The sequence below is a fragment of the Python bivittatus genome, unplaced genomic scaffold (assembly GCF_059951505.1).
Source record: "Python bivittatus isolate LINGU-HERP-01145 unplaced genomic scaffold, Pbiv_v1 ctg000980_np1212, whole genome shotgun sequence".
Taxonomy (NCBI): domain Eukaryota; kingdom Metazoa; phylum Chordata; class Lepidosauria; order Squamata; family Pythonidae; genus Python; species Python bivittatus.
Window position 1 is genome coordinate 16,536,243 of NW_028277125.1, and position 22,138 is coordinate 16,558,380.

General features: G+C 37.2%; 1 protein-coding gene across 1 annotated transcript in view; it reads left to right on the forward strand.

The window, feature by feature from the left end:
• The window catches only part of WDR49 (WD repeat domain 49), a 90,590-nt gene that overhangs the window by 35,930 nt on the left and 32,522 nt on the right, over positions 1–22,138 (forward strand). Inside the window, 4 exon segments of the mRNA XM_088132217.1 lie at positions 7,150–7,314; positions 9,800–9,915; positions 17,165–17,295; positions 19,018–19,116. Of these exon segments, the coding sequence (XP_087988343.1) occupies positions 7,150–7,314; positions 9,800–9,915; positions 17,165–17,295; positions 19,018–19,116 (511 nt within the window).

A 22,138-nucleotide genomic window follows, 5' to 3' on the forward strand; every position in this document is an offset into this window, starting at 1 on the left:
TTTGGCTTTTGTAATCTCAGAAATTCTTTTCAGGTATGTATCAGTATTCATGAGGATTCAAATTGCAAAACTTCTATGCATGTCAAGCTCTGTTCCCTTACTTCCTAATAATATCACAAATACATTTCTCTGATTTGACTGATAAGGTGGTAGAATCAGATGCATGTGGAATTGTTGGGAATGAAGTCAGTGTGTATACCCCTCACTCCAGTTTGATATTTTACAAGTTCAGGCAAAACTCTAGGAAGCATTTGTCTTTCAGTTCTGAAAATTCCCACAAAGGACTTGTCCAGAGTGAAAGTTGTGAATTATCTTCTGTATGTGTGTGTATCTGAAAATATCGGCCTATAAATCCTAGAGTATATTGAGTTAATATAAATAACAATTGCTTTGTTTCATTGTTGAAACTAAAAGAGAAATAAGACCCTCAGAGTTAAAATACCTGTTAGCTTGCAGATATAACAAGAGAGACCTCAGTGAAATCATCATCATCATCATCATCATCATCATCATCGTCATTGGAATAGACAGATTAAGTTGGAATATCTACTCACAAGGAAGAAAAAAATCAAGAAAGGTCCAGTGAAGGAGAGATCAAGGACAGGATGTAAATAATGGTAGAATAAAATAAACCAATAAAGCCATATAAAACTATAAAAATTAAAATAATAAAGCAGCAGCCTGGCATCACAGAAGAACTTGAGATGATGTTCTAGTGTAAGTTCAAAGCTTGGATGAAGATAGGTTTTCAGTTGATTCCAAAGCTATCAAGTCTTCATTCCAATCACAAGAGGACAGGAAAGAAGTTTCATTACTAGAATGTTAATATGGAGAACGTCTACTTGAGTTGCGCGTAAATATGACATCTTCAAGAATGTGTCCCCACTCAATCTGCACTGCTGGGCAAGTACATGAGACAATTTAACTGATTTCCATGTCTCAAGCCATAATTAAGACTTCTTACATGGATTTTATTCATTGAGAGCATGTTCTTCTTGAAGCCTGACTGAGAATTTTATATTCTGAGAATGTAATGGAGTATGACATTCTATACTCAAGATGCATAACACTTCTTGAGATTTTCTGATTTTCACATAAGGAATATAACTAGACTTGATCAAATTTGCTTCACTAAGCACTTGGAACAATGTCTATTTCATTTTTATTTCAATCTTCCTCCAAGGAATGATGCACAGGGTGTGTGTTTCCACTTGTCTTATTCTCAACTCCATAAGCTTCACAACTAAATGACATTTTGAATCCAACTCTTATTTTGATACCCTTAATTCCCATTTACCCATGATGGTAAGTCCTCCCCCCACCACATATACACATGACTAGTTAGACTACAGAGGAAGAGCAACATAAGAAAGTACTGAGTTGGGAAAGACTACTGTAATCATATGTACACACTTACACACACACACACACACACACACAAATCAGCCTTATTCTTGCCCTTAAAACATTATTTGCTCTGGGGAAAGTGGTCATTATGTACAAGGACTTCTGGATCCCTTTATTCTCTAGAAAACATCCAGAAATGAGAATATGGCTGTTTTGGTGAATATTCAGGTAGCCTTCTTCCTGTTTTGCTTTTTGAGTTTCACTGAAGTCTCATTTTCTGCATGCTGTTGTGCATTTCAGTCATTCTAAACTCAGAAGAAAAGCTGGTTGCTCCTGTTGAGATCCTCGTCTTGCTATTTCACTTCTGAGCACTCATTCTGGCATTGCCAAGCCCAATCAACTCTCTGCACCCTGAGGCAGAATAATTCTAAAACTTAGGATGGCACACATGTCATACTGAGAATGCTTATGGAATGTCCTTCTCCATGGTGATATAACTGGGCCTACATTATAACAGTACTGACAATGAAGCCGTTACATCTCCCTGCTTCCGTTCCATCTTTGAACTACTTGTCCAATAGAACCTTTTCAGCAATGTGAAAAAAGTTATTTAAATCAGACCTAAAGGGCAATGTGGCATTTCTTAGACACTTGGAAGATAGTCATTCATCTCTGCTTTAGCTTGACTCCCTCATTAATATGTTGATGACTTTGACAGTACTGCTGGGCATCACCATAGCATTGTAAGAATGAAGGGCTGTGTAAAAATACTTCTAAATAAATAAATAGTTCCTTAGATTGCCAGTGCAAACAGAAACATGTTCAGCTGATTGAACATATTTTATACCAGCTGTCTAGTGCAACAAGTACTTTTTTTCAAACTGGAAGTGTGTGTGTGTGTGTGTGTGTTGTGTACACATACATACATACATACACAGAGAGAGAGTGAGAGAGAGGTATCAATAATAAAGTACCTGCCAAAGAGAAAGAACATGGAAATTTTGAAAACATAAAATGAAGCAGAGGTGAAAGACATATGGAGAGAAGGCCATTGTGTAGGAGTGGAGGTACAGCACATGATTTGTACGCAGACAATTCCAGCTCTATTTCCTGGCATCTGTAGTTAAAAAGAGCTGATAGCAAAAAATCGACTGGTAAATATACTAATTAGCTGCAAGGCAGCAAGAAATCTGCTAGATGGATAAATACACTGACAAGGCAGCTTCCGAAATATTGCATAGCTGGATGAAGCAGCAGTGAATGACACGGAATAGCTTAGAAGGACAAAGATGATGGCTGCACATGGCAGGAAGAGAGTGCAGAAGAAAGTTGCCAAGAAACATAATTCATGCAGGTTAAGAGTTTTCCTATACAGTGAGTTGAAATGTTCTCGAACAAAGAAGATGGAGAAGGGGGGAAAATAAAAATAACCCTTACCAGATATTCAGTTCTTGTACTTTCCATTATTCATCCAAATGTTTCAGTATAAGTAACCCAGGAAAATTCAGCGAAACAGAATAAGAAGCCATGTAGTTTAGTAGTATTCCTGCCTTTTGTCTTAATTCACCAAGAAATGCAAAGGCAGACTTAAGGAAGATACTATTTGGTTTGAGAAGCACAGCTGAGATTACACCTTCTGGTCTCACCTACCTGCACATTCAGTTTCTGAACTAAGTCCTGTATGCATTGGTTTGGCTGTCAAATCTGAGATTACTTGGAAGGCTTTAAAAAAGGGACTAGGTAAACTCAGACTATAAATAACTACTACTCATGTTGGCTAGAAATTAATTCTAGCATTGGAGGCAACTATGGCTTTCAGTATCAGTTGCTGGGACCATGAGTTGGAGAAGGCACTTCTATTTTTGTTCTATTTATTGGCTTTCCACAAGCACTTGATTACATGGGAAGAAAATGCAGGCCCAGCATGGTTTTCCTTGTGCTATCAGGCTCCTCAGTCTCATGGGCTATCCATTACCTGCATTCAGGAATTCAAAAAATCAAAGTATAGAAAAGAAATAGGAGTTTGTGTCAAATTTATATAGCTGCCCATCTCAAGGTTGTGACTCTGGGTAGTTGACAATACAAAAAATGTAAACATACAGGATATCATAAAAACAACATTACAATGTAGCCAAGGCCCCTAAAAGACTCGGGTCAGGGTCTAACAACCTGGCCCAAATGCCTGAGGGAAAAGGAAGGTCTTCAAGACTTTCCAGAAAGCTAACAGGGTTGGGGCTGTTTGAATCTGAGAGGGGAGGTTGTTTCATGGGACAGGCACTACAACAGAGAAGGTAGATCTCCTGGGTTCCACAAGATGGCTTTGTTTTATGGAAGAGACCTGGAACATGCCCACCCTGTTAGATCTGGTGGAACAGATGGATGCAACTGGGGACAGACAATCCCAAAAGTAACCTGGTTCTGTGCCATGTAGGGTTTTACAGGTAACCACCAATACCTTAAATTGCACCTTGGAATAGGAATCTTTGCAGCTTGCAAAGCAGTGGTGTTACATTGGCATACTGAGGTACACCCAAAGATGTCTTCACCACTGCATTCTGGACCAACTGCAGCTTCTGAACATTCTTCAAGGGCAGCCCCATGTAGGCCTCATTTCAGTAGTTCAACAGGGAAGTGACGAAGGTATGTTTCATTCTCCAACTTCCTTGAGTTGATAATGATCTGCAGATGATATATCCATGCTCAGCTGAAACTGAACAGTGTGCTTTGTATAAATAAGAACTCTGTTGTGCAGGATTTCCAATCCCAATCATGCAAAATATGAGAACTTATGTTCCATTGACTTTCCTTACCAATTTTCCCCATCAGCTTTGGGAGACTGGGAATTTTAGCTACATTAAGTTGCTATTTTGAGTTCTTGTTGTCTCTTCAGAAGTTTTCTGAATTTGTAGAGTATGGATGATATGGCCCCTGTATATTTGTTTCCTATAAAATATAAGAAAGGATAGTTGTTTTTCCAAATGTGTCATGCTAACACTGCCTATTGTTTCTTTCTAGAAATCTTTTTCTTAAGGAAAGTATAAAGCTATTCCAGAAAAAACATATTTTTCTTAGGCCTGATAAATTTGTTGGCTCATCTTCTTCAGCCAAGACTGCTGAAGAATGACTGTATGCTATCTGTTTACACAAAGCCTATTTAATCTAAGGACTCCCCATTTCTTTAACAGAAATAAGCAATGGACCCTTTGTTCTACTCTGATCAAAGTAGGGAAATGGATGAAGCTATTAAAACTAGCCCAAGAACTACCATCTGTTTGATTTGTGTGCGGCCAAAAAAAAAAGGCTTCTAGCTGGTTTTGCTATCTTTTACCTTTTGCCAAGACAAAAGCTTCCATAATTTCTTTGCATTTACTTTGTTGCAATAACAGGTGTTATTATCCAGGTCTTTTGGAGGAGAATTTGTAATAGGCCAGCAATGATATGTCTGTTATTAAAAGCACATTGGATTGCAATTAAAATTCTTCATGGGTGCCATTCGTAATTATGCTTCTAGGGCTTTAGAGGAACATAGATAATACAAATATGTTTACCACATCTCACTTCTTTTTACAAGGAAATTTCATTTAATTGTTAATATTGAAAAGCAGAAAACTTACTTCACTTACAGGTAAATAGCTTCAGTCTGACCTTTGATTTACTAATTCATCCCAAATATACCTGATTTCAGAATAATGTTATAGCATCAATAAATATGCTAAATATATACATCTTCCTAGTGTAAATAATAAAGGTAATGTATTAATGCACTGAGTTTATGGCTAAATAGACGATAGATAGATAGATAGATAGATAGATAGATAGATAGATAGATAGATAGATAGATAGATAATACGGCTAACCAAATCAAAATGAAGAAATGCTGGGGATGCCATTCTGTAGATGACATTTACATTAAGAAATACATGCATGATCTTTAAACAAAATAGATGGCCTAATTCACTTGAAACTTATTCAAAATGAAGGATGAATAAAAGTCATATATAGAGGAATGACTCTCTCTCTTTTGTGGTAATCCATAAATCACCATTAGAAAAAACCAGCATGATTATTATAAAAAACTGGCATTCTCCTCCCTTAATGGAAAGTACTTCATACTGAACATGATTCAATTGCAGAATACACTAAAAAAAATAGTAGTGATGGAGGTCAACTTATCTCCCTCAAGTTGAGCTCAGCTGGTGACTTCAGGGGCATATCCATGTAGTTTTCTTGGTAGCAGATGGGAAGTGGTCTGTCATTGCCTTATTTCAGGATATTTGTAAAACTTCTCAGTTGAAATTACTGAGAGTATTCAAGGTGTGAGCTAGTGATTCTCAGCCTAGAAATGGCAGCTATATAAGGATTCAGCAAAAATTCAGCTTTAAGACCACCAAGCCCCATGCCAGAATCTATTCATTTGTGGGAAAGGTGAGAAAAAGAAGCAATAAGTGTAAACCACCATGGATATAAGAATCATTTGCACCTTCTCACTCACACTGGGCAATCATCTGTTTTAGGTATCTTCATTCTCGTCCGCAATAGAGATTCCTCTCTGTCCAAGCCAAGCCATCTAAGAGGAGCTGGGCAATGCTCGAACTGCTTGGAGAACTGTGATTTAATGCTCAGTCTTTATTGGGAAAATTTCACAATGAGATTACCTGGTAGTCTCCCATTCAGATGCTAACCAGGTTCAACCATGGCTTTATGAGATTGGCTAACATTGACTAGGTACTGTCATTTACCGTGACAATGACAACTTGGATGATTTTAAAAGGGGACTGGATATATTCACAGAGTGTGAGGCTATCAATGGCTAGCGATCATGATGGCTATAAATTATATCCAGATTTGGAATGAATATGCCATTCAGGAACAGTTTGCTAAGGAACACAAGTGAGAGGGTTCTAATCTGCGCAGTCCAACTTCCCAGGAAACTGATTGGGTTCTGTGGAGAAAAAACATACCATGTTAGAATAGTCTTTGAGCTTAGCCCAACATGCTCTAACATGGTTTAACATGATTAATGGCAAGGAAGAACTATATTTTACTAACAGCTAACTAGTAGATTTTACCTGCACATAAATCTATCAGAGAAATCAGACATAACCGATAAGCATCCATGGGAGGATGTGTGTGACTTACCAAACACTGGGGTTGTGTTCTGGAATCAAAATGCACACTATACCAGGATTTTTTTGCAGGGGGGAGAGTGGGGCATGATCTATCCAAATGGACTTTCCTCCAACATACAGTGTCTGTTAAAAAGAAATGCATAATACTGATATCGCCAGCCAATGCATTTGGAGACATTCCCTTTAATGACTTAAATATGGAGCAATCTGCTGGCATAAGGAAGGTTGGTTTATCACCTGTACAGCACAAAGCACTTTGTCTACTGCAACCTTAGGTTTTTTGTTTTTTTTTTTTTGAGGAAAAAGGACTGCAATTTTCATTGCTAAAGACACATTGTCCCTGTCTGGATTGAGGTATTATCTGTAGAAAGCACAAGTCACCTCTTTTCTCTGTTGAATGATAGCAGCAGTTAGATCATTACTCATTAGTTAAAAAGACCTTGCTGTGAAGAAAGGTGTTTAGCATGGGACAAAAATCAACCTACAAACTTAATGATTTGAAAGAAAGATGAGAAAATCAATGCTGATATTTTCTTTCTGGATTTGCATTTCAAATAGTGATAATTAGAAGGTTGCATTATCTATAAGTTTATTATAATACAGGTGTTTGGAAGGAGAGCATGTCAGCAAGGTTTTAATTCCAGTGACCTTTTTTTCTCCTCCTCTTCCTTAGGTAATCAGCTCAGATACAGGGTCTACAGTTATCTTCTGGCTGATTGATACTGGGCAGAAAATCAAAGAGTTTACTGGTTGCCACGGCAATGCAGAGATCAGCACTATGGCTCTTGATGGGACTGAGACCCGTCTCTTCACTGGGAGCACAGATGGAACAGTGAAGGTGTGCATTGTGTGTGTTTAAGAGAGACAGGAAAGTGAGGTGGACAGAGCCATTCCACACTACCAAAGATGTAGCTTTGCTAAACCTTTGGGCGTCCATCAGTAAGAAATTCCGCTAGTGGAAACTGAGGTGGTACTTATTTTTTATAAAATAGCCAAGACTTTTTGTTAAACAATAATAACAACTTAGTTTATTTACCTTAACTGGAAAAATAAAATGTTTATTATCCTTAGTCTGCTATTTTAGTCTGTAGACTGGGAAAGGAGACTGCATTTAATTTCTGTTTCTGTCTTTCTGGATTCTTCTTTGCATTATAAGCTATTGGGTCCTGCTTTTCTTATTCATGGTTTAGGATCACATTTCACCACAGATGGTAGTTAGATGAGAAAGCTTTTAAATTCTGGAGTCAGGATAAAGTCAAGAAAAATACTTTGGATATGTTCTCTTCACACACTTAAAACAGATCAGCTAAAGTTCTAGCAGATACATTTGTACAACAGAGTCAACTTGATTCTTAAAGTCGATTAGCCTTTCTTTAACATGTGAAAATCCTGCCCAACTGCTTAATTTATAGTTCAATGTACAGTGCAAACCCAGAAAATGGATTAATTCAGTAAGCGTGTTAAGTGTCTTGTATAAATATAGCCATTTGCTTAGCTCTAGATTATAGTCCAAGGAATTCTAAATTGTACAATATTATGATTTGTTGAATAAGTAACAGTTCGTTCAGCTCACACAACATACTGTGTTGTAAGTCATAACATACGAACCACAATAAATGGATTCATACAGTCTGCTACTCCAAACTGAACTAGTGTACTTATAGTTTAGCACAATGTGTGAATCTCATCAGAAAGATTTGCAGGGGATGTAGCACCGGAAGCATCAATTATTTACAATTTTATTCTACTGACCCCTAGGGACATGGGGAATAGACAGAGCAAATAAGAGAACCTCTCTTGGTTCCTCTTCTTGTCTGTGCTCTGCTTATCCCTGATCAGAAGATATTTTCAGATTCTCTCCTTTAAGTATAGAGTACTTATTTCCTTCTTATTTCTTTCCCCCCACCATAGAGACATATATGATTAATCTATTGGACCTATTTAATAAAAGGTACACATTCTTTTGGATGTTAAGATCACTCCCTAGATACTATTAATGTGCTTGGTTCTATTCACATACATATACCCTGCTAAATGGAACCCAATGAATGAACTGGAAGCTGGGTTTGTCTCCCTGTTTTCTCTACAGAATTTATCTCCCTATGTTTGGAAGAGCAAAGAAACATAGCAGAGGTTGAACTTAAACTCAGGAGACTGGATGAAGTTATATCTGTGAATTCAGAGAGGTGTAACAAACAGGACTTCCAGGTTACTAAGTAGCAGCAGTAGCAGAGAATTCTGAGGAAGAAACAAAGGAAATCATAAAAGAAGGAGCAAAATTGTGATGTAGGGGATATATCATTATACCTCAGAGAGGGGGGAAAACACTTTGGGACATGATAGTAGGTCTGTAAAGGGAGAGGTAATTTTAATTCATCTGTATGAGCCAAGAATCAGTGAATAGGTGAGTGTGTCTCTCTCACACGCACACATGCAAAACAACACTATTTCACATTTACTACAAGTTTTTGACTGATGTGACATTGGGAAGAACAAACTATTTTCTGTAAGCATACCCCTTCCATCTCCAACCCTGCTGCAGATAGACACCTTGAGTGTTTCAAGTTTTGTCTTCTGATGTAATCAAGAACAAATAATGGGTTTATTAGTTTGAATTTTGCCAAGAATCCCAAAATGGTTAACAAAGCAGTAGATGAGAACGAGGTGTTCTTTACCCAATCCTTGGTTGGTTAGTACAACATTGAGTTGGTACTATACAGTAAATTGAGTTGCAATTGAAAAGGCTTTTAGGATTAAATATCCAAGAGGTTTACAGATAGCATTGGTTCCTAATTGGTTCCAGTTATGATCCTTCCCCACGTTTACATGGATTTATGTAGCTTTAAGATTTTTAACATTATTTCTGAAGTTACCAAGACACATCTTACTCTATAGTTTTGATATACTGATTTTTCTTTTTTTCCAAATTAATTGTTTTATTATGGAAAACAAATAATAAATTATTTATTTATTTATTAATAATATTAGAATACAAATAAAAATTGAGTACAGTAGTATCTATACAGTAGAAACTGGAAACAGCGCTATGATCATTAAAGTAAATTAAACGTTTCAAAATAAAAAATCATTTCAATGTTAATATGATTTCTAATATATGTATGAGCATACAGTTGCTTATATGGTACCGTTGATACTTGGTATGACATTGATAAGAAGTTGAAAAGTGCATTGAATTATTTTGTATTATGAAAAAATGTTGAACTTAATACTAAAATCTCCACTGTGTTATTATTCATTGCTATTTATGAGTACTAAATAAAAAATGGTATAAATCAGATATATTGATTTTTCGATATTTGCAGGTCTGGGACTTCAATGGACACTGTCACCATAAGCTCAATGCTGGACGGGACCAAACAGTTGAAATTTCCCAAATTTTGGTGCTAAGCTGGACTATCTTGGTCTTAGGATGGGACAGGTATTGTGCAGATTAATCTACTTAAGAGGGACTGTAAATATGAGCATGCAGTTAAGAGGGACTGTGAATATGAACATAGAGTCTAGTGTAGGAAGCTGTACCACTGTGCCTTTTGCTTCCATTTATGGGTGATAACATCTGCTAATGGTCTGTCCCAGTAATTCAAGGGCTGCTTGATAATGGAAATCAAGAAAAGATGTATTCACTGGAGTAGCATAGTAGAAGAAGCTCTCATCTATCTTGATCAAGTAAACTATTTCAGTTTTCAACAGGAAGGGCAGCAAGTTTCTTCTCAAGGTTTTTGCAAGAACAAAACTTGCTTTTGAGTTATTCACGATGGGCCAGGCTTTCAAAACAAAGGAATGCATTTTGAGAGGATGTGTTGAGTTTACATTTTTTCAATCTTTTAAACACTTTGGCAAGATTAAAAAGAATTGTGTGTATGTGTGTATATAGGTGAACAAACAGTTTGATTTGATTTAAGGTAATTCTCCATGTTTCTCAGCTATTTACATATATTGAGCACTTTAGAACTCTCCCTGGGTGCTATGGTAGTGCAAAGATTTATTGATTGATTGATGAAATTTTTAGGCCATTCAATATATCATGGCTCTGAGAAGCTTACAAAAGAAGACAGTAAGCATATGCACAGTAATTAAAAAAAAATGGAAGGAAATCCAGAGAAAAAACACCATCTAATAGACCAAAACATCGCACAAAGGATCGTTCACCATTCTAGCCCAAGTCCTGGGGGAGGAGCCAAGTTTTAAAGGCTAATTTAAATAAGGTGAGGGTGGGAGCCATATGAATCTCAAAGAGAATATTGTTCCAGACAGCAGATGTCATGACAGAGAAGGCCCACTTCCTGGGTCCCTCTAGCTGATACTATTTATTGGATGGGACCCAGAGTATGCCAACTCAGAGCATAGGGGACCCAACAGAAGCTCCGGAATATGTCCAAACCATATGGCATATGCCACTATATCAATCTGCACTCTCAGTTCTGCTGCAGGCAGGCACTGATAGCTATGGTAAGTTTTCCCAGGCCCTCTGTTGCCCTCTTCATACGAGTCTTTGGAGAGGAAAAAGAGATGAGATTAAAGCAAGAGTTAGTCATTTTGTTTTTCAGGGACATTATAAGGTGTATGCAAATATACATGTGGTTGCTTCCATGGTTGCTTCCTAGGGTAACTTTCTCTCTCTCTTCCTCTCTCAAAATATTGCTTGTTTTTACAAAGTCTTAGCTTCTACACCCATGAGCTTTGAAGATGCTAAAGAAACATTACGTCAAGCCTGAATTAGAAACACTTCTGTCAATATGCTTGAACGCTCAGATAACACATACAAATTCTTCCTCTATAATAACCATTGCAAAATTTGGCTGCACATCTGGAGATTTGGATGAAATAAATTGATCTTAAATTGATTTTAAATTTAAAATATCCTTTAAATTGAATATAATTAAAATTAAATTAAATTACATTTCCTTTGACTTAAGATCTGATTATTTTTATAGGTTCAAACACGTACACACAAGTCAAAACTGAACCAACCAACCAAATATGATTTTTGCAGTCATGGCAGCTAATATGCCATCATTCAATGTGTATAAATCCAGTTGTGCCTCCTCACACAATTTTCACTATTTATAATAGAAAACAACAGCTTTAATCTGCAGATGTACAAGCAAAGACATCTCTCCTTTCCACTGGAAGCTGTAATGCCACCTGAAAAGATATTTTAGTGGCTAGGGGAACTTCTTAATTCATGTGAGATATAGCCCAGAATGCTGCTGTGTAATGTTTGAATTTTCCTTTGATAAGATCTGTGTAGCTTATCAACGTTCAAGGGTTCAATAAAGACAAATATTTTCCAATGGACTAATTTCACTTAAATCATACGTTTATTTTACATTTATACTGTTAAGTTAGTACCTGTTTCGGTTGTATGCATTATCAAATGAATGTTGTGGGCAAATCATACACAAAACACACTCTCCCAAAGTCTTTGAAACAGCCATTAGAAATCAACTGATTCAAAGTACTGATCCTTTGTTGGGCCCAACTATTCCAATAAAGCATTTTTCCCCTTATTTTCAAATTAGGATTATTCTACAACATCATATTCTCATATGATTTAGGATTCAAATGTAACCACTTACCTATGAATAACCACATTCAAGGCTGGAAAATAGATTCCCTGTTTAAGATGCTTGAACCCTAAAACTTGCCAAGATTTCTGAGGTGTAATACACTTATTGTCCAAATACACCCAAGGAGGAGAATATTCATAAAAAGTCCTGTTCCAAGACAATATAAATGTTAAAAAAGGCCAATTATATGGTTGAAAATCTGGTAAATTAAAACTGCCTTCATCATGAGGTAATCTCAGTTTAGCAAAGGATATTGGAGAGCTTTAGCCTGCTGTATTTTTTTGTGTTATTAACTTATCTCTCTGGGTAATATATAGAGTTAAGTATAAAAGAGCAGTACAGTTGTGAAAGGATTCCAAGTAGGAAAGTCAAAACTGAAGATAATGTCAATGCAAAGAACACATTCTGAAAAGTGCTAAAAATAAATACATTCCCTAATCTAAAGGAGTGCTTGCAACCTTAGCAATTTTAAGATATGTGGACTTCAACTCCCAGAATTCCCCAGCCAGCAAGGCTGGCTGGGGAATTCTGGGAGTTGGAATCCATACATCTTAAAGCTGCCAGGATTGAGAAACACTGGTCTTAAGCTTCAAGCGTGAATACAAATTAGGAATGTAATGCATAAAAATGGGAGACTTCATTTAACAATAAAACAAGACGTTTCATTCAAATATTCTTGTAGGATATGATTTCTCTTCATTTCTTCTTTGTCCCACCACACAGAGTTCTTCAAGGCTTTAACAAGCCTCTTTTGTAGATCCAGTAGGAAAGAATTATCCAGGTCACTCTCTTGATTTGTCATTTGTATTTCCTTTTTAAATCTTAAAACCTCTGCCAGTTTCTTTTGTAGATCCTTGTTTCTGTGTGATGCATAGTCAGTCACCACTCAGTTGCTCAATAATCTATCCATTTGTCCAGAACATGAACACATGAATGGGCTGTGTATGTACAAAAGGCTTGGATCACAAAATGTTCAAAGCCACAAATAAAGCATTAAGGTTTTACAGTCACAATGTATGTGGTATTGCCTACAACAATCTTTCTAAATCTGATACCTTCCTGATGTATGTGACTATGATTCCCGGAGGTCACAGCCTATATCTCTTCCAGCTCTATTGCCTACAGATTTAGGAAATTCCAGTCCATCATATCTATAGAGTGCTAAATTTGGGAAGGCTAGTCTATACTACTACCAACTTTCCAGAACTCAATGTGCTCTAGAAATGAATTTGGTATTTGAGATCTGCTGCCTTTCCATGTGGTAAAACATAAAACATGTTCTTCTAGCAATCTCTTGGGTCTTTAAACTTCAGTTCTCATGTCCATAATTAAAACTGACGTTTTTGCACCGTAGAGATGGAGAGATGTATGCTCGCCATGAAAAGCAATAAAAAATGTATACATCCACTTTTAATGTGCTTAGAGACTTGCAGTCTTTAAATCAGTTGCATAGTATTTGTACTGAAAAAAGGCTTAACAAGATAGTAACTGTGATAACTGAATTTGAGACTCCTTCTTTGAAGTCTGAGTTTTGCTGATCTGCACTCACCAACTTAGCTTTTCTACTGAGCAAATGTTATTGGCAATGGAAATAGAAAATCAATGTAAACACATTTAAGCAGAATAAAATGTGTCTGTGCTGGATGCTGTACAAAGCCTGCTTTAGCCAGGGATAAGTTTCTGTGTTTATAAACTGTAGATTAGACAGGATTAACAGATCTTGGCCTGTGTTTGAAAATCTCTATTTTCTCAGTAGTGTCATAAAAATGCTGCTGTTCTTTTTCTGCAAAAACTCCTGTTCTGCATTTGATTCTGGCATAACCAAATAAAGAATGGGAAAATGTAGGTTTTGGGCACAGAGAATAACTCTGCTTGTTCATCTCTCTCTCTTTCTTGAAACTGAGATAAAGTCTGTTGTATCCATCCAAACTTCAGCAGCCAGTGTTTTTAGGTACGCAACAGGGACAGTCTGCCCCATGCTCCCCTTTAAGCAAACTGAAGGAAATGAAACCAAAATATATAATTCAGCAGAGTTCTGGAGCTTAGATATTCCTACTGTGGTCTTAGGTTTGAGGAATTACATTGTGAGAAATTTAAATTTGTGAGCAGCAGCTACTGAGACCAGACAGGTCTACTGGGGCTCATTCATGTTAGAATGACCCTACCAGGTCAGACAGCACTTGTCAAGGTCTTCCTTAAAAGTGACTACAGGTAGTCCTCATTTAGTGACTGCCTTGGACAGTGACCATATGCAGTTGCGACAATGATGAAAAAGTAACTCTGTGACCAATGCCTGCATTTATGACCTTCACACCATCTCTCTCAGTTATGTGCTCACCATTACAGTCAGTTAGTACATGGTGTCCTGTGCCTGACCCATTTTTTTCTTTCACCCCCCCCCCCAATGCAGAATGGAAAGATCACCTAAACAAGCTATCTCCTCCTGAGCTTCTTTTCTCTGCAGCACAGCACTCTCCTAAAAAGTGCTAACTGCAAGTTAACAAGCTCAGCTCTGTGACCTTAATTAGTTGATTAGAACCCTCTGGCTAGCTGCTGCCTGACACTAACAAAAATCTAATCAGTTTCACACTAAAGGCTTTTGTTTGCCTCCTAAGTGGCTCATGGATGCAGTGAGTGCACTAACCATACAGCCAATGCTAACACATTCCTTTCAATGTGTATTCCCCATTGTGTGCCTGCTTACTCTCTTGTAATCCCTTCCTCTCCAATGAATGTAAATACAAACATCAGTTCTCTTCTTGCTAATTATCTCAGTGCTGGGGTGAGCATTCCAAAGGGCATGGAGGGAGAGAAAAAGGGCCATAAGATTTGCCCTTTTACCCAGCTTCTTCATGAGTTGAGTTCTGGAAGCCTTCCCTTCTGTTTGGGCTCACCTGGCTGTTTGGGGTCGTATCCTTCTGATCCTGTAAAGCAAAGGAAAGCTGCAGTAAAATTGTAAGCACAGTCATGGTCATATAACTTTCAGTTAGCAACTGTTTTACTTTACGACTAAGTCACTGGAACTAAGTGTGGTCACTAAATGAGGAATATCTGTACAGATGCCTACTATGCAACTGTTAATAAGAACTCTACTACTCAACCAAGGAAATGATCAGCATCTATGTAGAGCCTGGGTCTAAATTCAAAGCTCTGTGAATAACACAGAGGCAGGTATGGGCCAAGGTGGTTCTACACTTTATATGTCCCAGCCCAGGGAGTATTTTGGCAGGCTTCTGGCAGCAGGCAGAGCTGGAACTATCCAGGCAAGCTTGTAAGAAATCCAAGTACTTATAAAGACTAACATTTACTAAAGAAAGTTAGGAAGCCATAATCAAAAGAATGGCAATACTTGCTGCAATTCGGGAATAAGTCCTGTATATAGAAGCAGGATTCAAACCCTGTTCTGTTTCTTTGTCCTTCCTATCTTACATAATGATGGCTTGTTCCCACTGCTTTGCTCAGGCTGACCTGCTTCCATCTGTCCTTTGTTTTGTAATGGTCAGATTTGCTCTTATCTTGCATCTCATGACTATGTGAGAATTAATTCTCACATATTGTCAATACATGCTGCCAAAATTCAATAGCACCATCTTCTCTCTCTTTCTCTCTCTGGTAACTTTTCACATCATTTCAAATTATTTTTTGGTAATCTAAGACCTCAATGTTTTTTTAACAATACTATTTTACAACACTGGAAAATAGAGACAGTTTGTTGTTTGTTAGTCTTTGAGCTGTTACAACACAATTTGTTGGTTGTTTATAACTGAATAGCAAAGCTAATTCTTTAATCTCAGGATTAAGTCATGGTATGATAAGCATTGGTTTATAAAGGAAGCCACAGGTGGCTGGATTTATATAACAAATTAAACCATAAACCATAGTTTAGAAACCCCAGGAGCTGGGTTGAACAACACACCAAGCCAAATCCAGGTAAGATATGTAATAGCATAGCATATTCTGTGAATTCATCCTGCATGAGTTGTAATCCAAGGATAACTCATTCTCCCTTTTTCTCTGCTGCCTAAAAGAATATACAGTGGAGTAGAAGGGTAAACACAATCCTTTGGTACCTCAGTAACAAACTGTATGTATTTTGCTCAGGATATAGAACTCCACATTTCCTGCATTATTATTTTCAGATGGAGGGTTTTCTTTTTCCTTTAAATTAATCAATTTTGTAGCAGATTTTAACAGTGCTCTGAATTGGTATTGTAGTAATTATCCTTGTCATCAACTCTTACAGTTAGAAACAATGCACAGTGCACTGGAGACAGATTTTCCATTATGTTTTGGCAGCAAGAAGTACAACTGAACAATAGTTTTTGTTTTTTTTAGAAAAAATGTATTGGAGTGATGCTTGCAACACACAATTTCTGCAACAAAAGTGGAAAAAAGAGGGAGAAAATTAAAATAAAACATGAAAACCTCAAAATACATGTTGCAAGGGTATCTGTTAATAAAACTATAATTTATTGCAGATCAGACTGCTTTTTGATTATTAATTCAATTTCAAAAGTTTAGTATTTCAAACATATACCAACTGAAAATAATTTGTGATGGCAGTGGATGGAATGACCTGCAATGATGGAGTAAGAAGAGAAAATCCAAGGGGATGAGCAGGAAAAATATTCTGAGGTGTACCTAGTCTGCTAATTTTATGACTTTGCTACTGAAGAATAAAAACTAATTCTTGGGGTGGGTATTTGCATCCTGAGAGAGACATCAACTCTATTTTTTTTTTTAAGTATTGTGGTGCACTTCCATATTTATTTTCCACTTCCTTGAGAGGTTACTCAAGGGAGTGTTCAATGCTCAGCTCCTCTCCTTATAACAACCTATCAAGATAAGTTAGGTAAGAAGAGAGCTGGTGACTGATATAAACAAAGTTCACCATTCAAAGTCGGTTTCTTGATCCTAGGACTGATGCTTGCTCACTCAAAACCTCCCCTCCTTCTACCTCATTTGCCTCCTCTGCACACTATTGACATGAGATGTATATTTATTCTGTATCTATCTCTCCTTAATGAATGGATGAAAAACTCAGGAACAAGAAGATTCAACCATATTGGTTTCATTTGTGCTTGTTTGTATCTTTAGGGTGATCACAGTCTTCCGCCTAAATAACTTGACTCAGTATCTTGTTCAGCCTTCAGAATGGAAAGGAGGAACTCAGCATCAGGATGACATTTTATGTGCAGCATTTTTACCTCCACAGACTCTCGTCACAGGTAGAGGAATACTTAATGACTGATCTATTGCTTCAGTGCAGAACTAGATCAGCTGTTTGGTCTAAGTTATCTATTGTATTTTGTAGAGTTCAGTCACTTCTGAAACATAGAAAGAAGAAACGAAATCAGGCAGTAAGACAATGATGGCTCTGACCTTGCTTTTTTTTCTTTTATGTTTTTCAACTTCTAACTTAGGGAAATCCCTGGAACTGTGACATTTCTTTCTAGATGGTCCTACATACTAAGAAGAATAGAAGGAATGAGGTTTAAGAAATATGAGAGTGGGTATTGTAATGCAAACTCATAATCTCTTAAGTCTTAGTTACCGGTCTGTGTGGAAAGCAGATGTTCTACACCAGAGTCTCAGCCTCTTCTTATTCTACTCCTCTTATTACTGTTCATTAACTTCAGTTAAAATCTTTATCATGAACTTTTGTAGGATTACTCTTGAATGTGGTCTGGATACACCTAGGGTTGATTTCATGATGAAGCACTAAATAAGCACAGGACATTTGTGATTCTGTGGCTATATGGAGCTGTATTTCTTTTGGAAAAAATAATGTGTGAACTGAACCTCTGAGTCCTTAACTGGGTTTTTCTCCCATGTTTGCTCTATTTAAGACTTGCTGTTGCTGGCTCCTATTGCTTCCATCTGAGTCTGATTCTGGACAGTTATTATGAAGTTGGGTTAACAACGCTTTAATATTGGATGATTATTTTAATTTCATTTATTAATTTCATTAATTAATCTGTACCCTGTCAAAATCTTCAAGGATGCCCTATGGTTAACTAGCATAGCATAGCATAACACATCAGTAATTAAAATGTCCATAACAAGTTTAATTAAATAAGGATTAAAACTGGAGCAACCACAAGTGAACAATAAGGCACAGACTTCCAGAGGTTTTTGTTAACCTGTTGGTTTAGGATACACCTTGGAAACTCAGCAAGAATTTCTGATTTGTATTTAAGCAGAAATTTATGCAATGTTCTGTTATTAACTTTTACATCAATTGTCATATTTAGCATTGCTCAGTTAAGCCTGTATTTTGCAAACTGACTGCATTCCGGAGGAACAGATAGCTGTATGCCATGGGATCCTAAATATGGTGAACCTTCAAAAGAGAGAGAGAGAGAGAGAGAGGGAGAGGGAAAGGGAAAGAGAGAAAGGGAAAGAGAGAAAGGGAAAGAGAGATATAGTTAATAAGGAAAAGCAAAAACTGGAACAAAAGTTAGATGGGGCAATAAGACTGCATGACCCAAGACAAACATCATGGTTTAATGGTTGGGTTTACAGCATTCCTAACCTGATTGGTAAAGATATAGAAGCTGCATTTCCAGAACATGTTGACCTTGGCTATTTATAACTTTCATTAGTTTTCTTGTATTTAGTTGTATGAACCCAAGCTGTAAGGTCAGCTTATGGTTCATTATATTACATGAACCCAGAAAATGGGTTAATTCAGTAACCAAGGTAAGTGTGCTATATGTTTTCAGCCCTTTGTACAATAGATTTATTTTCTTATTAGGTAGTTTCTCATAGAACACTACAGCCATTCTAACAACCCTGAACAGTATTCCTACAGGTCTTTGCAGTCACCAAAACATAAAGCATTCAAATAACACTTCTCAGTCTTATTTTTAAAACCGATATGTATTCAAGACTCATAGCTGCGTATTGATTTCTTTGGTCATGCATTCACTTTTTATGATTCGATTCAGGGAGTTCTGATGGTGAGATTGTTGTATGGAATAACAGTACTGAAAATGCCTTCACTAAGCTGTGCTTCAATCCTGGAAGATCACTGAGATCCAGCTCAGGTTAGTGAGCATCGTAATGGGATATTAGTCTTAGTTTAGAAGCGGTTATTTTGTATAGGAAAGGGAACTAAATCCAGATGAAGACAAATGACTTTGCCTTTCACTGCATTGAACTTTTCCATTGTAGGTTGGTACCTGCTAGAAGTACCCCAAGCTGAAATCCATAAATAATTTGGGAAACTGTCCACTGAGTGATGGGGCTGAATTATGGTAGTTGGCCTGAGGCCCTTTGTGAGCTATGTAATGGATGGTCATACTTTCATGGTCAAGAATGGTAGAAATTGGAACCATGCTATTCAACGCATGTGACTGATACCCTCAGAGGTCCATGTTAGTATAAGACAAGAGATTATACTAATGTACATAAATCAACTATCCCCAGCTTGAGTATTCTCCAGGTGTGTGGGATTCAACTCAGCAATGGAGGAATCCAGGCTGGGGAAACGTAACACAAACAATTACCTAGCAGCACTAACCATATTGAATGTGTAACTGCAAGTGGAACAGGCCATCATATCTGTATGTAAAATAAAGGTACATTCACCAAGCATTTATACTTTGATCAGAAGTCCCAGAAAATAAAGGAATGCTAGCTTCTCTGTTGAAATGTGGGCACCTGCTATATACACAGTTACCTCCCTGTGTTATCTCCTTCTGTCATATTACTGCTTGGGAAATTATCATTTGTTTTTAATCTAGCAACACTGCAATTATCCTATTCTATGGGATCAAGCAGGCCAAGAAAACTTTGATCTGTGGAATTAATACTGAGTTCCAGAGAGGAGACTGTGTATGCCTTTGCTTGTCAGAGTGACAAAAGGCAGTAGCAACGATGCTGTTCCTTGAGATTGTTTGCTAATTCCCCATCACACTGAAAACAATTGCTCCTGTTTATTGTCCCAGATCTATGTCAGCAATTTTTGCGTTACCATCTTCAGCAGGGAGTATTTCCTTAATTTCTGCCTTGTTTTAGTGCAAGGTGATAAATAATTTCAGGGAGCCCTCTTGCAACTGAGCCTCCCCTCGAGGCTGTTCATAACCTGAGAAATTTCATTTGGCTGAGTCTTCACACACTAATGGTTATCATATATTAAGCAACATGCCAGCAGGCAATTCATAATTGCTCCCCATTCTACAAATCGCAACTTACATTATGGAAGAATAACTGGCGTATGTGAGATGGGGAGTAGGGGGGTTAGAAGAGTTTATTATAGTAGGAACAGAAATGTATCTTCAACTAACATTATAGAATGGCTTGACATATCACTCTTCTATTCTTGCCTTAAGCTGCTTGGCAATTTTTAAAAGGGCCAGCTATATAAATTTTAATCTTGTCAAATCCTACTGTCAAGATAGCCTACAATGCACAAGGCAGAATGATAAGAAAAAGAGACTTTTGATCTTCTGCACTGGTGTCAGTCGCAAGAAGAGAGGTTTTTCTTTTTTAACACAAATTGGAGATATCTAATTTTCACTAGATAAATAATCCCTTCATCTAGATGTGCCAGAAAATCATTTTGTTATGAATAGAGCTGAAATAAGGATGTTGGAGGAGGATGTCTAAGCCCTTAAAGACCTAAAACGTGTATGAAGACTGTAATGAACCAACAGAGAGTCATTTGGTGGCTGTAGAATAGCCCTAATTTGAAATGGCCCCTGACAGACCAAGTCTAGCATGGAATCATTTCAGTACATTTGCTATATAGGAGCCCATTACATTGGTGTTACATTAGCTGCAAATTTCTTACTATATTAAGAGGGAGAGAAGACTGAAAATATACTACGGTATACATTTGGGAGAAAGATAGGGCCAGGTTTTGGTCTTTGAGGAGGTACCAAGTACAATATATCAGAAACGGGGAGCCAGAATAAAACATCATATTATATATCATACATCATTGTTTCCTGTATATTTAATATGTTTTCCCTTCTGTCCCATTTAAATAGCTGTTTGGCAGCAATGTTACCAGAATGCTAGGGTCATATCCAAAGCTTAGAGAGGCTGTTTATGGCCTCAGAATATGAACCCTTATTTTCTAAGATCCCAGGGAGTAGGAGGTGATAGGAAGAAAACAAAAAGAAGAAGCAAATCAGGGAATGAAAGCAACTTACAGCATCTGTGACATAAGTTGTACAGCATAAAGATTAACTTTGAAAGTTGTACTGTCCCTGCGTGTTCCTGTGAATATAGGAGTAAATATTCTATATTTGAGCCACTGCAGATGGCAGCAATAAGCTGACCTTGAAAAAAAAAATGAAAAAGCAAGATCAAAGTGGATAGGAGACCACCAGGAAATCACAAGGCTATAGATTAGGCCAGGAAATTAAAAACAAACCCAAAGAAATTATGGAATAAAACAATGGCAAAGCACTTCCAAATTGTTGCCAAGAAAAGTACACGGTCATGTTTACATAATCACCAGGAGTCAAGCTGAATGTAAGACTCTTATTTTTATCTTACAGTTATATATACCTATGATACATATTTCAGTAATGATTGGTTCCAAATGAACTCTGATTAAAACCCACATAGAGGCACAATGTTATTAGTGAGTTGTTGTTTTTTTTAGCTTTTCTGTTGGTGGTTTAGGGTCAAAAAGAAAGAAAATTAGCTTGCTCTTTTTCTTGGTTCTTTTCTTTATAGCCTGCTATTCCAAGGCAGTGTTGCTTTCTGGTTGATGCCATTTTTAAAAGTCAGAATTATAAGATCATAGAACTGTCCATCTGGAAGAGACTAGAAGGATCATCTTGTCCAACCCTCCGCAATGAGCAGAAAAACAACCAATTAAACCATCCTGTAGAGATTGTGGTCCAGATGTCTTAAAAACTTTTAAAGGTGGAGAACCCACAGCCTCTCTAGGTAGATTGCTTTTTCTTATATTTAAATAAAATCTAGGTAGCTGCAACTTATACCCATTGTTAGTCCTAGATTCTGTGGTCATGGAGAATAGTCCTTGGCCGTCTTCCTATAACTTCCCTTCATATGCCTGAACACAGCTATTGTATCTTCTCTACATTTTTT